The 16,648-nt window shown below is 47.1% G+C and overlaps 1 protein-coding gene and 1 long non-coding RNA gene across 5 annotated transcripts in view; one reads left to right on the forward strand and one right to left on the reverse strand.

The window, feature by feature from the left end:
* Nucleotides 1-1,160: 1,160 nt before the first annotated feature.
* The window catches only part of LOC127669397 (sodium-dependent glucose transporter 1C-like), a 120,416-nt gene continuing 104,928 nt past the window's right edge, over nt 1,161-16,648 (reverse strand). For 2 of the 3 annotated variants that reach the window (XM_052163235.1, XM_052163234.1), the window contains exons 2-4: nt 5,881-6,049; nt 5,175-5,291; nt 1,161-4,072 (exon numbers count right to left, since the gene is read on the reverse strand). In XM_052163235.1, the coding sequence (XP_052019195.1) occupies nt 2,850-4,072; nt 5,175-5,291; nt 5,881-5,929 (1,389 nt within the window). In that variant the 5' untranslated portion in view covers nt 5,930-6,049 and the 3' untranslated portion in view covers nt 1,161-2,849. Of the gene's footprint in view, nt 4,073-5,174; nt 5,292-5,880; nt 6,050-8,412; nt 8,751-16,648 lie in introns of those variants that run through there. The other variant, XM_052163233.1, reaches the window with a different exon arrangement.
* Nucleotides 8,703-15,455, forward strand: LOC127669399 (uncharacterized). Of its 2 annotated transcripts, none has more exons than XR_007974348.1 (3): nt 8,703-9,052; nt 13,677-13,847; nt 14,154-15,455. It is a non-coding gene; the product is annotated as an uncharacterized LOC127669399 (long non-coding RNA). The 2 variants fall into 2 exon arrangements; XR_007974349.1 differs by having other exon boundaries at nt 8,703-8,962.

A 16,648-nucleotide genomic window follows, 5' to 3' on the forward strand; every position in this document is an offset into this window, starting at 1 on the left:
GCTCACTAGGGAAGGGGAGTCTCCTGATATTTTGAACAGGCTGCCGGTTGTAAGGGGAGCTGAGACTAGGACCTGGAGACATGTCAACACACACACAGAACTGACCAGAGAAACAGGCGCTTCAGTCAGCAATTACACTGCCAACAAGCAGGCATCCCCAGAAGCCATGGCCAAGCTCCAGCAAAGAGCACAGTCCTTCCTGTCAGCGACTGTCAGTCAAGTCATGCTGAGCTGTCTATGTGGGAAATAGATCTTGATTTGTCTGCAGTAAACTTGGCCCTTGGTTACTGTGTACGAGAAGTTGCTCTCAGAAGAACAGTGTTTCTAACTGAGTTCAACTGTTTTCTTCCAGTAGGAAACACAATTCCACACCATGACAACAGCTATATTCTCATTTGGCCATTGACATTTTGGTTTGGGGAATTTCTAATGTGGATTTTCAAGTTCTATGTCAAGGTTTGTTTCTGTTGTTGTTTTGGTTTGTTGGTTTGTTGGTTGGTTGGTTGGTTTGTTGGTTGGTTTTATAGAGATAGGGTTTCTCTGTGTTACAGACCTGGCTGTCCTGGAACTCCATTTGTAGACCCGGCTGGCCTCGAACTCAGAGCTCTGCCTCTAGAGTGCTGGGATAAAAGGTATGTGCCACCACCACCCAGTTCGATATCAAGTTATCATCACCACGCCTCTCTGATTGATGCCATCTTCTGCCCTGTAAAGCAGGTGTTGACGGTACAATGATTCAGCAAAAAACAAAACAAAAACAAAAAATAAAAAACGAAAACAAAACTGCTACTTGCCTAATGCCGTGTCTGACGCAGGGCAAAGCCCATTCCCATTCTGAGAGCCACACAGTACAGGAGGAGCCACAATCGCCGCTGTCAGCTCATCACCAAGCCCCTCAGGTGTTGTGTTAGCAGCCTGAGCCAGCGTGGCCATGGACATAGGGACCGATGTGACCAATGGGAGGTACTCAAGGAACGTGCTGCGTGGTTGGAGAGAAGGCCCAGCAGTTAAGAACACTGGCTGCGCTTTCAGAGGACCTGGCTTCGATTCCCACAACCACATGGTAGCTGACCCCTTTTCCTGACCTCTCCGGGAAGCAGGCACCTCCATGGTATACTCACACAGATACCACAAAGCAGTCAACAGTCACGCAGAGAAAAAAAGGTTCATCTTTTTTTATTTTTTAGGAAAGTAAGCACTTTAAAAAAAAAAACAAATTCTTAAAATTTGCTAAGAGATTTCAAACATATTGCTGTCACGTAGTAATTCATTGTCACTCGGCATGAAACTCAGGAAAAGGTACAGGGCATTTACCAAAGGCTGGCCCAGACTAGCTCTGTCACACCTGTGAAGCCACACCCCTCATCGCTGCCTCCTAGGCCATCCCAGTCTTTCCAGGCCCTTTAAACTCATGGAGTGGTCCTGTGAGGGGCATGGGTTCTATGGTCACCACGAACAGATGAGTCCTCATCTGTAAACTAAACTTTTAGCCTGGCTTACAGACTATATGTAATACCCCAAGCCAGTGAGGGTCAAATCCTAAAGCGGCAAGGCCCAGCTGCAGCCTGGGTTAATGAGGCACGCTGAGGGCACCGGAGGATCCATCCGTTCCACTGCAGCTTACACAGGAACTTTAAAACAGCTTCTATAATTCAAACCTAAGCGCTGGGAACTTAGCTCACAGGTAGAGCCCTTAACTAGCAAGTGCAAGGTCCCGTGTTAAGTCAACAGCACTAGACAAAAGAAAAGCTGATAGTATAAAATCAACATGTCCCCAGATGCTCTCTGAATAACACAGACAACAGTATATAAAAATAACCTCTTTTTAAAGTGTCAGTGAAAGTACTACAATCTCTGAAATGCAATGAACTGCTGTACCCATGAACATGACAGTGATTGGCGAGACGTTTTTGGTTTTTTTAAATGTGTAGGAAACAAGAATAAAATTGATCCTTGAATGTAAGGAAAAGGGCGTGTCGTAAATCAATCAATGCAGGAGCGCCACTAAATACCACACCTGCCAAACTTCAGGATTGCACAAGCTCCTGCAGGCTCACAGGGCTACCCGTCAGTTTTGGTTTACACATTCGAAATGGACTATTTTAACAAAAATATTATACAACTTTAAAATTTACATTCTTTACCATACATGGTGGCACATGCCTCTATTACAAAACTCAGGAGGCAGAAACAGAACGGCGAGTTAGAGGCCAGCCTGGCCTACTTAGCAAACTCCAGGCCAGCCTGGACTATAAAGTAAGACTCAAGAAACAAAACAAAATCCCTGAAAGTTGAAAATAATCTCAGTTGCATTTCTAGAATCACAGGAGATCAAAAATAAACCCAGTTGTTGTCAGAGCTGAACATGAACTCAGGGAGGAAGCTAGGTCCCTAGAAGGCCCAGCTGCGTGTTCTCACAGGAATACATACACAGTCGGCAGTATTATTCAGTTCAACCCTACACAGTGGGTAAAAGAAAGGAAAATGTCTTTCCATCTCCAAAGATGCTCTTTGACATGACAGTTCACCCGTCGGGGTGCGGATGCACGAGCACCGCTCAGCAAAACAGCTTGTTTTCCACAGTGTGGCCCCCCTGGAACACTACAAAGTTCTTCCACGCCTTTTGTAAGGTGGAGAACACAAAACAGTTTCCTAATGAGGTCCTAGTACACAAGAGCAAACAGTCGTTTACAGGACACTGAGAATCCAAAACACCCCAGATGATGTCACCACTTCCTGGAAACAGAAGCAAGCTCAAAGTCGGCCAGAGCTGGGCTCTGAATGGTGTCTTCAGGAGCGGCTGTCACGAGGTCACTCGGTAAGTCATTCGGTAATCTGTCACCTGAGTGTTATTCCCTTTTGTCCTGATGATTCACTAGAGACTTACCATTGCTAGCAGCAAACGGCTCAACGATTGGTGCATCTGGAAGGACCTGACCGAAGCCCTCAGCCGCGGGCTCCATCGCATCTCTAGACGTCTCCCCCGCAGACTCCTGTACTGGATCACTCATTTCAACCACTTCAAAATCCATCTCGTTCCACTTTTCCGCATCCTCCTCCTCGTTCTCTTCCTCACAGTCGTGCAGCTCAGAGCTGGAGAGCAAAGCTTTCTGGTCCTCACTCTTCCTTCCTTTGTGCTGGCGTTGCAGGGGTAAGGTGGCTAATTTATACATCACAGGAAATAAAACAGCCGTGAATATGGCTGAGCCCAGACCTGTGTACAGAACTACTGGCAGATCCGGGTAGTGTCCCTGAAGAATTCCGATCACTGCAGGAATGGCCATTTCTCCTAGGGCAGCGCCAACTACAAAGAATGCTGCGGATTTCCCAGTTAAGGTGGTGTACTGCTCAATCCAGGAGATGCCGCTGGGAAACGTGGCCGCCATTGAGGCTCCATACACAGAAGTCGCGATCCAGAGACAGAGAGGGCTCTTGTCAAAAAGAACCAGAAATAAAGACGAGGCCAGGCTGCCAATGTTACACAACACAATCATGGTTCCAGGCTGTAGGAATGTCGCAAAGATGATGGCCAGGCCCCTGCAGGCTGCAAAGGTTCCCCAGAAGATGGAGTTCAAGCCAGCTGCCTCGCTCTCTTCCATGCCAACGTGGGTGGTGGCGAAGGAGAATATGTAAGAGCCGTAGGTCACCTCAGCTCCCACATAGAAGAAGAAGAACAGGAAGAGGAGGCAGAGCAGGGCCCTGTGATATTTAGCCCTTCGAGCTCCCTGAGCAGATGCTGAGGACTTTTTCTGCCTTGAATGTTTCTTACAAAACAGACCAAACAGAAAGACAGAAACGACTAAGACATAGGTGCCGATGGAAGCGTATGTCCACAGCAAATTCATGTCCTCGGGTACCGCGAACACAGAGTCTGAGGAGGCTTTGGAGGATCGGTTCAGCATTAGAGGGTCAAAGTCGGACTCGGTGTGGTTCTGAGCGGATGCTGTGGTGCCCCAGGCCAATTTAGCCAGCAGGGGAGCCAGGAAGGCACCCAAGGCGAAACTGAAGTGCAAGGCCTGCATATGGGGGGCTCCTTTGTCCCCCCAAAGATCCAAGATGAGGACGTTCCCACCTACCAACAAAGGAAAATGATTTGAATTAATAATCATTTAGTAAGAACACTACATTGCTATTTAAGAACAAAAGGGAAGCTGTCACTCCCTACAACCAACGTGGAAATAGGAAGGCTACGTTTAAGGAGCTCTGATCCACTCTTCCCAGCAGCCTGCACAGCACAGCATCTCCTCCTGACATACAGAAGCTGTAAGCTGGTAAACCACTGCCCACTCGAGCCAGGCACATTAGCAAAGGCTTTCCATAAAGTGTGTTTACACCACACTGGCGGACATACTGATACAGCACACCTATCTGCTTACAAGGGAAAAAGAGAGAGATGGATTTTAGCATCCGAGAGTGGCCAATCATCAAAGCCTTGTATTTTTGCACCTAGTAGTAACTGCTATGGAAGTCAACACCCAAGGTCTTGATGTACATTACAGCCCCATGCACAACTGTCAGCCTCTGCACTGTCCCGATGAAGAGCCTATGAGGTGACAGCCAGAAGCATCCATTCTTTGGCTCTTTTAACTTTCAGATAAACAGACATTTCTGCTCTGTAACTTCACAACCAAGAAGCCTAACATGTCAAATATTTCCACACTCTATCAAACAACATGCGAGGAGGAGAGGAAAGAACAGGATGGAACGCTGGAGCGGAGCAAACACCACGATGCTCTAGGACGAGGCTCTGCGGATGGAAAACAGACTTTCCAGAAAAGGCTTCGCTGAGCTCCGAGCTCAGCTGGACGCTGTGTCTGTTCCTCTGCAGCCCACAACAGCTCGATCCTCGCTTCGTCCTCCCAACCATTAAAGCTCCTCACAGCGAGACTGGCAGATTCTATCCTAAAAGGAAAGCCTGCTTGCCTGTCCACGGAAAGAACACCCTTCATGTTCGGATATTCTAAATCACCTCTTGCTCACGGAGAAACACACTTTCTGTTTACTTCACAGGCCAATGCTGGAAAATGGGTGTTCTGATTGACAAGGAGAGGTGGGGTAGGTGCCCCGTCAGATGCCCCAGTCTGACGTTCCTGTGACAGAGTGGTGTCATCAGCTGTCCTTTTCCTAGCAGTAGTGTTCCAAACAGTACAGGTGACAGTAAAAGATTCACTAACCTGTGTCCAGAATACCCATTGAGATCCCGAAGATGGACGTCATGACAATCAGTAAGGCTGCTGTCTTGCAGAATGGCATGAGATAAAGACCAGCCGTGGTGGCAGAAAGGGACATCCCTGAGAGGAAACAGTAAGAGCGCGGCTATAACACAGGTCTGCTTCAGTAACACAGTATTCACTTAATCATTCTACAGAGTTTTAATACATTTGTTGATTTGCCTTTAATCTTGCCAATTTATTGAAAATGGCATGCTAACAGCTCTGCCTTCTTCTCCAGGGTCAGGTTCCAAGGAGAGCAGTCTCTGCTCAGCTCTGACAAGGGCAGCAGGACAGAAGTGCAGCCTATATCACTTCCCTACCGTGCCCTGACCCTTCATCTCCAATCCTAAGTCCACAGCACCTGGCCAGGTCCCAGGAACTCATTCTGATCCCCATGGCCCCAGAAGCTGTACTCCCACCCCAGATAAGCAGTTTCACGGTCAGCAGGCAGCGGCTCACGTGCCTGGAGTGGAGCCTAAATCACAGTAAAGGTTAGCGAGGTTCAGGGTTGCCAACACCCAGGGCCCGTCGAGTTCGCAGGTGCTCAGGACAGACTCCATCCAGCTCCCAGAGTGGAGGCTACGAGTCTCAGGCATCGACCACCTTCCATGTTTAGTCGTAATTCTTGTTGACAGAAACAAAGAAGTAAAGGGTAGTGTTTACTCACCCAAAAGTAAAAAATGATTTATACAGCCAAAAAGGACTCCTCCGATCATAGAGCCACATAAATATCCTGAGGCGCGGCCCACAAAAATCAGAGACAGGCTGCTGATGTTCCTGTTCACGTTCTTTGCCAGGTCTGGAAAGGTGGGCCCCAGGATAGCAACGCTCAGTCCCTACAGTTAAAAGTGAGAGAGCTTTTTACCATCGCTGGAACACCAACCAAGGAGTAGCTTTCCCAGGATAACACAGCCACAGGAGAGAGAAGATGGTCTACCATGGGTCTACCCTGGGGGTCGTGGGACCAAGAAAACACGTTCGCTCTCAGCAGTAAGGCCACAGACACCCCCCACCCTCCAGTGGCCTTCTGGTCATAACCTTTGATGCTTTCTTTAAAAGTTTTTGTTTGGAGACTCAAACTTGCTCCGTAGCTCACACAACTTATAAAACTATTTAAACTTTTTCTTCCAACTGTTTAGCATTAAACAATATGTTAAAAGGACCATTCTGTATTAATAATGAATATGTAACCAACTAGGGGCTAGGGAGATGGCTCAGTCAGTGAAGTGCTCTCTGCATGGACAGGCGGGACCTGAGCCTGGCCCCCCCCCCCCCAAGTCAGTCCATCTCTGAAGGAAATCAGGATAGGACAGAAGGCAGGAGCTGAGGCAGGGACCACAGGGTGGGGGTGGGGGGGTGGACGGTGTGTGGGGTGTTTGCTGCTTACTGGCTTGCTCAGCCTGCTTTCTTATAGAACCCAGGACCACCAGCCCAGGGATGGCTCCACCTACCATGGGCTGGGCCCTCCCCATCAATCACTAATTAAGAATATGCCCCATAGCTGGATCTTACGGAGGCATTTTCACAATTAAGGGTCTCTATTTTCAGGTGACTCTAGCTTGTGTCGGCTTGACATAAAACCAGCCAGGGCACACAGAGACAGCCTAGGACCCCAGCACTGAAGAACAAGAAAATAAAGTCCCAGGGCTCACTGGCTGAACAGGCACGCTCCAGACTCCATGAGAGGCCCTGTCAACTAATAAAATGGAGGGCAATTGTGCAAGACACCTCTATACACCATCTGCACAAAGATTTAGAACCTAACAGACCAGTTCCAAAATACATACTTAGCTTTTCAAATATGCTATATGCATAAATAAGAAATCTAATTGGTAAAATTTTAAACTACCAAGCACCAAATTATGATTTTTACATTAAGATGCCAATATTTCTGGCACACATAGAGTTGTTCCTTTGAACTGCATATCTAAAGCTGACGATAAGTAATCTGAATGTTCCTGTATCTATAGTTTTCCTCACATTCCAAAGCTATCAGGGAACGTAAGGACTGTGCGGCTTTACTAGCAAAACAAATATAACACAGACAGGATGATTTTAACAATAAGATGCTAGACAATGTACTCGCAAGAACTAAGGACCTCCATTTTCGATGAAACTCCTAAAAACTTTTAAGGAAGCGTTTCTAAGTCATTTGAATTTTGAGAACCATTGATTGTGGGCTGGGAATACGGCTCAGTGAAAGCCTAGCATTAAATCCTTTTTATATGTAATACAAAAATTAAAAAATTAAATTAAAAAATATCTGATTATGCAACACTATTCTGCTCCAAACCAAGAGTGTGTTCTCTGCCCAAGCACCAGCAATCAAGGACAAAGACCAGGTGCACACAGGGCCACACCACGTTCAGATTTTCAAAGCACTTGCAACACCTGGCACAAAGTGAAGAGCTCCTTTATCTGCAGTGCTTGCTTTCTTCCCCATTTTCCCATCAAAACAGTTTTAAGAAACCGAGGCTCCAATTCTGAGGGACCAGAAGGGACTCTCAAAGGTTTAGCTCTCAGAGCGCTCAAGTCAAAAAATTACCAATTTAGCCCAGTGATTCACAGCTTTAATCCCAGCACTCAGGAGGCGGAGGCAGGTGGATCTCTATGAAACTGGAGGCCATCCTGATCTACACACTGAGTTCCAGCCATCTGGTCTACAACAAGGAGCTCCGAGTCAGCAGTTGATGCTACACAGGCAAACACTGTCTTTAAAGCGTTTTTAGTTCTTGCACTTGAGTCAAGAAAATCATTTAAGGATCTAAAAGCTTGACTTAAACAGGACTGTGAACAGGATAAGCAACAAACATGTCCTTGATGCTATCATTTAACCAGAAAAGCCACTTTCTTTTCTGGGGCTATTTTCCCATCTGCAAAATAACGCAGTTGGTTGGATTTGGTCAGGCCCCCAGAAAGAGGCAATCCCTCAAAGCAACTTTTCTGTGATCAATTTGGAGCATCAGTGGGTGGGTGAAGGGGAGCAGGTTCCCCGTCCCGTATCTCCCCGTGTCCCCGAAGAAACTTAGTTTGCTCGTGTTAGAAACAAATTATGTCCATTTTTCCAGGTGACAAAACTGAGACCCGGGAGGATGAACCAATATAACCCAGGGTCACGCAGGGCACTAAGGAGACCATGTTGCCTGCAGATGCCTGCTCCTGCCTTGGCCTGGAGGGTTTGGGCGCAGCTCTCTCTCACCAGCCCCAGGAAGGCGGCACACAGCACCAAGGTGGTGAACCAGCGCAGCACGCTCTGGGCACGGCCTTTCCGCCCCGAGGCCACTGCTTCGGGCCCATTCTCTGCGCCCGGGGCGGCGGGGAGGAGCCGCTGGCCTCCCGCTCCACCGAACTCCAGCTCCAACTCCAGCGTGGCGGCTCCACCTGCCGTGCACCGTGCACCGGGCCTCGGGTGTGCAGGGCGGTGTCCGGCCCCGCCCTCGCGTTTCCCGCGGCGCCAACTTCGCCGGGACCAGCCCGCGCGAACGCGAACCCAGAGCGAAGCCTTCCCACTGCGCAGGCGCGGGGCCCTCACGCTAGCGGAGCGCCTGCACGGACCACGTTCCGGAAATAAGGCGGCTCGCCAATCAGGAGGGTTCTTCGAACCGGAAGTTGATGTGGTTGCCTTGGGGACTGGGCTTCCTGGACCAGGTGAGGAGTCTCGATTAGGTGAACCGTGCGAGTTTCGTGGCCCAGGGACTGTAAGCCAAAGATGGAAAGAGCTGTAACCCTCGCCCAAGACTATTCAAAGGGTAAGAAGTCACAAAATGTTTGAAGAAAACCGGCCTGGAACTGCAAGATGGCAATTTCCACAGGCTCCTGGGTCACCTGGAAACTCGAAGGTCTTGTCTTTACGTGATTTCCAAATCTTTGCCCTTTCTTCTTCTTCTTCTTCTCCTTCTCCTTCTCCTTCTCCTTCTCCTTCTCCTTCTCCTTCTCCTTCTCCTTCTCCTTCTCCTTCTCCTTCTCCTTCTCCTTCTCCTTCTCCTTCTCCTTCTCCTCCTCCTGCTCCTCCTTCTGCTCCTCCTCCTCCTCCTCCTCTTTTTTTTTTGAGACAGGGTTTCTCTATGTAGCCCTGGCTGTCCTGGAACTCACTCTGTAGCCCAGGCTGGCCTCGAACTCAGAAATTCGCCTGCACCTGCCTCCCAGAGTGCTGGGATTAAAGGCGTGTGCCACTACCGCCCGACTGCCCTTGCTCCTTAAACGTAGAGAATGTTGAACGTCAGCTTCTCCCTCCACAGATAGTTGTGTAGATCCTTATGTGTAAACTCACACGTGAAGTATCTCAGTTAATTTATACAACACTCAGAATCCCACCGTGATCCCATTTATAAATAGGTTAGAGTAACAACTTCCCAAAGGCCAGGCAACAAACCTCTGGCCTTTCTTGAATAGTGAGACAATAGCTAAAGAAAGAAATCTGGGTCAAAACAAATTGCAAGCACTTGCCCACACTAATTTTTAACCCGCAGGCAATTCCTGCACAGGTTTTGAGTGGGTCTGGTCATCAGTTTGTGTTTGCCAAATGGCTATGCTAGCTGAAAAAGAAGACCATGTCCTTATGTGACTACAGCTTTGACCACTGGGGCCATAGCCTCAAATGTTATCACATTCTATTCTTTATCTGCAGTTCTTTTCCACTTCCATTTCTTTCTCCGATAGCCCCTCCTACTTAGACTCCAAAGCTACCACAGAACTTGGTCTTGTTACCCGTAAACCAACTCTCCATCTTCAATCAGATGATCATTAACTTCTTCCCTGTTTGTCTCAGAAATGTTTCTTAAGTTGGCTTCCAACCCCTCTCCGTTCCGACTCTGCTTGTCTTTGTTTCCTGCTTAGACTATTTCCGATGTTTTCTGATTGGTCTCAAAGTGTGTGTTTTGAAATTTTCAGTGGGGCCTATAGAACACAAAAATGTTAAGGGCATTTGAAGTGAGAACCACTCTGCTACAATACCAACCTATGAGGCAAGATGCTCCTTGTGTATAATGGTGATGTACCTGTCGTGGAGGTAACTAACCACTTTCTGCTTGGCTTTGAGACCTACTCCACAAGACAGAACTCTAGCTTGGTACTATAAGTCAGGTCAAAGCCCATGGCTGGGGAGATCATTGGACTCAGGGAGGAACCTACTTCTGGTTTCCTGAATGCATTTGGTTTCAAACTGCCTTCGAAAGACTTATATTTACACTCCTACATAAGCGTTACTCTTGGCCTTTTGTTTTTGCAGTGGGTAGAAGTCAGTGCAAAAACCTCATATCTGGTCAAAGTGCTGAGAGTGAGGCTGATGAGTATTAGTCCTAAATGGGACATAGTGATGCTCTTCTTCCTAGGCCGAGGCTCGGGGACATTGAGGAAATGAGGTTCCAGATGGCCGATTCAGTAAAGGGTAATGCCCCTGTGTCCCATGAAGTGTTTGGGGTAGATAGGACACCCTGAGCATACCTTTTTAGCTGTTGAAAGGGAGGGCTTCCAAAACTATAGTTTACCCCAAGGGTCATTTTTTCTGAAACCCAGTGTTCCAGAAGAAGCAGTTGGGCACCTAGGGGTATTATAGGCTTCCTATTGGACCCACCCAAAGATTACTGTGGGGACTGAGATTCCAGCCCTTCTGTTGCCAGTTGCCCTTTGGTTGTGGCACCTTTGTTAGCTTGAAGGAGGAGGTTAGACACAGAAGAGGTACCATGAACAAGACAGACTGTCAGCTCATGCAGTTCCACCAACCATAGTTATTTTTGTTGCTACTTCATAACTTTTGCTTTGTAATTTTGCTACTGCTATGAACCAAATGTAAATATCTGATAGTGAGGATATCTGATATGTGGCCTCCTAAGGTGTGGTGACCCACTGGTTGAAAAACCACTGTTTTAGAGTGTCTTGGGATTTGTCATTGTTGTTGTTTCTGTTTTTTTGAGCAGGGTTTCTCTGTGTAGCCCTGGCTGTCCTGGAACTCACTCTGTAGACCAGGCTGGCCTCGAACTCAGAGATTCACCTGCCTCTGCCTCCCGAGTGCTGGGATTAAGATGTGCACCACCACCACCACCACCACCACCACCACCACCACCGCTCCCAGTCGAGTGTCTTGGGATTTTAATGGTGGCTAAGTATTTTGGTTAATTATTCAGATAACATCTAGTAATTCTGTGAATTGTTAACTATTTTGAATGGGTTGGGCAAAGGAAGTCATAAATCCTCTGTCTCTGTAGCATGCCGTAATGGTGCGCCACTCCAAATGTTTAGCAGCCGTGTGTGAGTGTTAGCTGTTTTGTTTTCTGCCAAGTGCACAGACACTCTGGCTAAAAGCTCTGGTTCATCCCTGTGAGCAGATGTAATTTCAGGCTAATGAACACTCTCAATTATATCAAGAGTAGAGATAACTGCATATCCTATCCAAAAATGTCCTGTTCGCCTCATAAATACAAATATCAGTAATAACACCAAGTAGACTGCCATTTCTCCTATGTGTAGGAAACAAAAATTGTCCATCTGATGCAAGAAGGTTACTAATAGAGGTACTGCAAGGTCTGTCATTGAAAAACAGGTTGTAGTTAGAGAAAGTCTAGATAACAGAGGGGTGTGGGCACCACTGCATTTCGAGATAGAGAGAGAGAGAGAGAGAGAGAGAGAGAGAGAGAGAGAGAGAGACAGACAGACATGACAGGCCATTTATGAGCTGGAGAGCTTGCACAAGTCTCTATGCTCTTGCGTTTTCCTCCCTTATAGGTAATACCGGGGTGATGTGAGGGGTAGTACAGGGGATGGTAAGCCCATTTTCGTGATAGTCTTCTCTGATGGGTTTGAGTCCATTGGAACTTCTTGCCTCAAAGGGTGCTTATCTTTTATATTAGGCAAGTGTTTGCTTTTATTTATTGTTACCTCAACTGGGGAAGTTAATCTTATTCATTCTACATCTTTTGTTTGTTTGTTTGTTTTGCACAAACCCTCCTGGAATTTGTCAAAGGAGACTGTAGGTTTTCTTCTGTGAGCTCTCGTTTGATCCCTTGACAAGTGGCATGGAGAAAATGTTGGGACCGGGGCTTTCTGGTGTTCCAGAAGTAAAGAAAGATCCTACCCACTTTGGGAGGTGACTATATGAGCATTTTGTTTCCACAGAGTCACACCTCAGCAAATGGACAGGGGCACAATTTTCCAGTAGAAAGATGCCCTGCCTTAGTTTCTTCCTATTTAAATGTTATGGGTGTGGAAGTTGAATGACGATGGCTCCCGTGGGGGTGGCGCTATTTGAAAGTACTAGAATGTGTGGCCTTGTTAGAGTAGCTAGGACTGTTGGAGGAAGTGTGTCACTAGGGGTGGGCTACGAAGTGTCAGATGCTGGACCCGGTCACTCTTGTGCCTGCTGACCTGGGTGTAGAGCTCTCAGCCCCTGTCCCTGCCAGGAGGATAACAGACTTAGTCTGGGAACTGTAAGGCAGCCCCAGTTAAATGACCTCCTTTATAAGAAGCGGTGGCCATTCTTCCTAGCAGCAGAACAGCAGCTCAGACAGTAGGGTTGGCCTCAAAGGCAGTATGGATAAATTAGTAACTCCCACTATTTGCATTTTATTTTGATTCTGAGGGAGATTTTAAGCCTGGTAGGGATTAAAACAGTAGTCCTTAGCTTCAATTCCTGTTGGTTAATGAGCTCTGTCTTCTACCGTCGTAGCAAGAAACCCTCCCTTATTGTTGGGAGCAGCCCTGTTCTGGTCTGCGTTTTCTCTCAAGTTCTTTCAGGCCTGCTACTTCTGTGAGAAAGTTCCTATTTCAGGGTTTTTTGTTTGTTTGTTTGTTTTGTTTTGTTTTTTTTATGTCTTTTTGAAATGATCAGGCTTTTTGCAATAGTTACAAATATCTTTGTCTTTTTGAAGATGGAATGAATTATGTTTTCTTTTCTGTGAACTTAACTGTTCTTGTAAGCTCATAATTTGGATAGTTGTGCCTTTTTTCTTTTTTAAATAATAGTTCCAGAAATTGCGAAAGTATCAAGGCTGTCTGTGTGAAGGGAGACCCAGATCTTCCAGCTTTCAGTAATGCAGAATTGAATAAGCCATCAGTTCCTTGACCTCAAAGTTATAGGAATTCCTGAGTGGCTGCAGATGTGACGTAGAAGTCAGGTACGGTTCTCGCACCTGACCTGACACTGCTGTATTTCGGCCCAGTCAATAATCTCTGGAATGACTGAGGTACCACAGCCGAGGTAGTTCCTAAGTCATGGCGGGACTGTTGGGTGTCAGCGATCTGTTTGATCAAAGTCCTGAAGGGACAGTGAGTGGGAGCTTCTCCTCTTTCTCTCTCCTCCTTCCCTCCCTCCTTCCCTTTCATGGCAACCTTTACTTCCCATTGGAGAAGCTCTCTTCCACTTGAGCATCCTGCCATGCTGATGTGCTTGTCCAGGTCCAGAGCAGCCAGGCCAGGCAACTCCAGACTGAGTCCTCTGAGCTCATGATCAAAATAAGCCTTTCTTCCTAGGAGTCTGATACCTTGGATATTTTGTAAAAGAGACAGAGGTGACTAACCCTAGGAAGTGCCTAGGATTTGAGATGCTTGATGTGGTAAGACAAAGCCATGGAAGATGATGTGGGACGGCGCCCTAGCACGCCGCGTGGATTTGACCAGTGCACATCTACTAGCGTGTCCCAGGTATATCAGCCTGATAAATTATCTTTTGGTTTGGCTTCAGTTTTGAGTCAGTCAAGAATGATCTTGAACTCCTCACCGTCCTGCTTCTGCCTCCCAGGAGCTAGGATTGCAGGCCACACCATCAGGTGTACTCCTACAGGTATTTCTAAAATCTGTTTCCTCTCTGCCAAAAGTTTAATTATAATAAATTTATTTTAAGGATACAGTTGACTTAGAGTATGGATTCTAGGATTAGGCAGCATCTTGTTCTATAAAATGGAATTGGCATTAAGCTGAGCTGAACGAGGTATTTGGCTTTGTTTGCAGGAGACACTGAAAAAAATCAGAAACAGAAAGAAAAGCAGATGGATCCATCAAGTTGCTCCTCTTGTCTGGACTGGTGGTGCATGGCTGTGATCATAGCCCTTGGGAAGTAGAGGCAAGATCAGTAAGGCAGGGCCAGCCTTAGCTACAATACTGAGTATGAGGCCAACCTGGGCAACAAGAGACCCTGTCTGAAAAGAAAGCTATATATCCCAGGCTGGCCTCAAGTGACTCTGTAGGCTGTGGTGGGTTAGATGCCTCCTGCCTTGGCCTTCCACGTTCTGAGATTATAAGCACGAGCCACACCACACTTGGCCAAAAACTCCTTTTCTCAGAGGGCTACAGGAGACTTCTTAGTCTAGGGTTCGAGTTTACTGGTAGAGTGCTTCTCTGGTGTGTACAAGGACCTGGATTCCAGCCCCAAGGTGGAAAACAGGAGACCGGCCTGTTTATCTGCCTACTCAGGTCACCTGTCCCCTTCCAACAAGCTGCTGTGTCCTGCCATCACACTCTATACTCTATACTCTTGGTGACAGTGATCATCCAATGTATCCCAGCAGCCATACAGTGACTGGCAAGTCTGTCACTCAAGTTATCGATACACAAGTGACCATATAAAGGGCTAAGGTGTTCCCAAGAACGAGAACTATACCTGGAGCTAGAGCTGGAGCTAGAGGTGTTTGGCACATTACAGGGGCTGAACTAGCAGTGACGGGGTTAAGCACACATTAGAGGTCAGATTATATATGGCAACTGTGACAAAACAAAGAATAGCTTAGTAAATCGGCCTGGGCTTTGGAGCCACACAAGTCAAAATGTCAGGGCTGGCAAGATGGCTCAGTGTGTAAGGGGTTTGCTACACAGTCCTAATGGCTTCACTTTGATCCCCAGAACCCACAGTGAGAACCCAAGAAGAGGACTGGCTCTCACAAGTTGACCTCTGACTTCCACACACACTGAGGTGCACTTACACAGGCATGCTGTACAAACACACAATAATTTAAAGGACTGGCCAGATGCCTCAGCAGCTCAGGGTGGTTGCCCTCGAGCCTGAAGACCTGAGTTTGATTCCCAGAACCTCCATAGAGGAAGGAGAGAGCAGACTCTTGTTATCTTTCCTGTGATCGCCACACTTGCACAGGCCCTGGAGGGGCAGAACTAGAAGGCACTATGTCCTCCTTCGGGGTCACTAAATGATTCTCATACCGCAGTCCAGAGAAATGCACTTCGTACTCAAGATAAGAATGGCGATATCAACTTACTGGTTGTGTTTAAAACAATAAAACCTTGATCATTACTCATAAACCCGGACTGTATCAAGGGCCGTCCTGTGGGGTTTCTGTACCTGCATTCACCGTTATGAGGACTTGTGACTTTGATCATGAATATGATGACTGTGGGTGCCTGCCTGCTGGTCCCCTGCTTCCAACACAATGCTGCACACGTAGAGACCTTGACAGGTTTTTTGGTTTTCTAGAAGCGCTCTCAGGAGCTCATTAGGTAAACTGACCTTTCAGGAATGCCTCTGCCTCTGAGACAAGGCTGGAGAGGAGGCTCAGTGGGTGACATAGTTTCCGTGCAGTCATGGCTACCAGAATTCAACCCAGCAGATGGAAAGAACTGACTTTAAAAATGTTGTCCTTTGACCTCCAAGTGCATGCAGTGCCATGTACGTGTACACACACACACACACACACACACACACACACACACATTTTAAAACAAAGCAAGGTTAAAAGGGTTAAAAGTCCCAAAGGTGGTCTTGATTCAGAGAGTACACACCCCTCCTAGACGTTGCATTTGCTGTGATACGGGACAGAGCTGAGAACTGAGCTCCTCGGCTACCCTCCGGTATTGGGAGCTGTAACCTAAGATCTAATTCAGCCACCAAGTGCTTGCTCCCTTAGCTCCGCTGGACAAACCCTGATGCTGGTTTCCTGGAGCTTGTTGTGGCTGCTGTTGTTGGCTTTAGGTACATTAACCCACATGAATTGGGCTAAAAAGAAAGGAAAAGAAACACTGCAAATGAAGTATTTGAGACTTCTCAAATCAAACAGCAAGTGGTAAAGTGCATCTTATTTTTCCGGCACTCCGTCAAGCTGTACTTGCTACCTGGCTGTATAAATGTGGTCTTGTAACCACTTTTAATAGTGAGACTAGCTCTGCTCAGGCAGGGGATTGCCTGTCATTTTACCCCAGAGCAGTGCTCACAGAGCACAGCAAGCATTTGGTCAGTGCCTGTCGGATGACTGAGCTGCAGGGGCTTGGGGACTTTTTGGTCCCCAGGTTTAGGGTGTAATTCTATCTCCCTCAAAAGAGATCCACTTATAGTTCTTCTGAGTGTTAATGCTACCCTATTGGCACTTATCATTCTGCATAAAAAGTACATTTCAGGGACAGGAGAGATCGATCATCAGTTAAAATGCTTGCTGCTCTCCCAGAAACTAGAATTCAGTTCCCAGCATCCACAGAGAACTTCACAACTCTTAATCCTGGAA

The sequence above is a fragment of the Apodemus sylvaticus genome, chromosome 19 (genome assembly GCF_947179515.1).
Source record: "Apodemus sylvaticus chromosome 19, mApoSyl1.1, whole genome shotgun sequence".
NCBI classification, from domain to species: Eukaryota; Metazoa; Chordata; class Mammalia; order Rodentia; family Muridae; genus Apodemus; species Apodemus sylvaticus.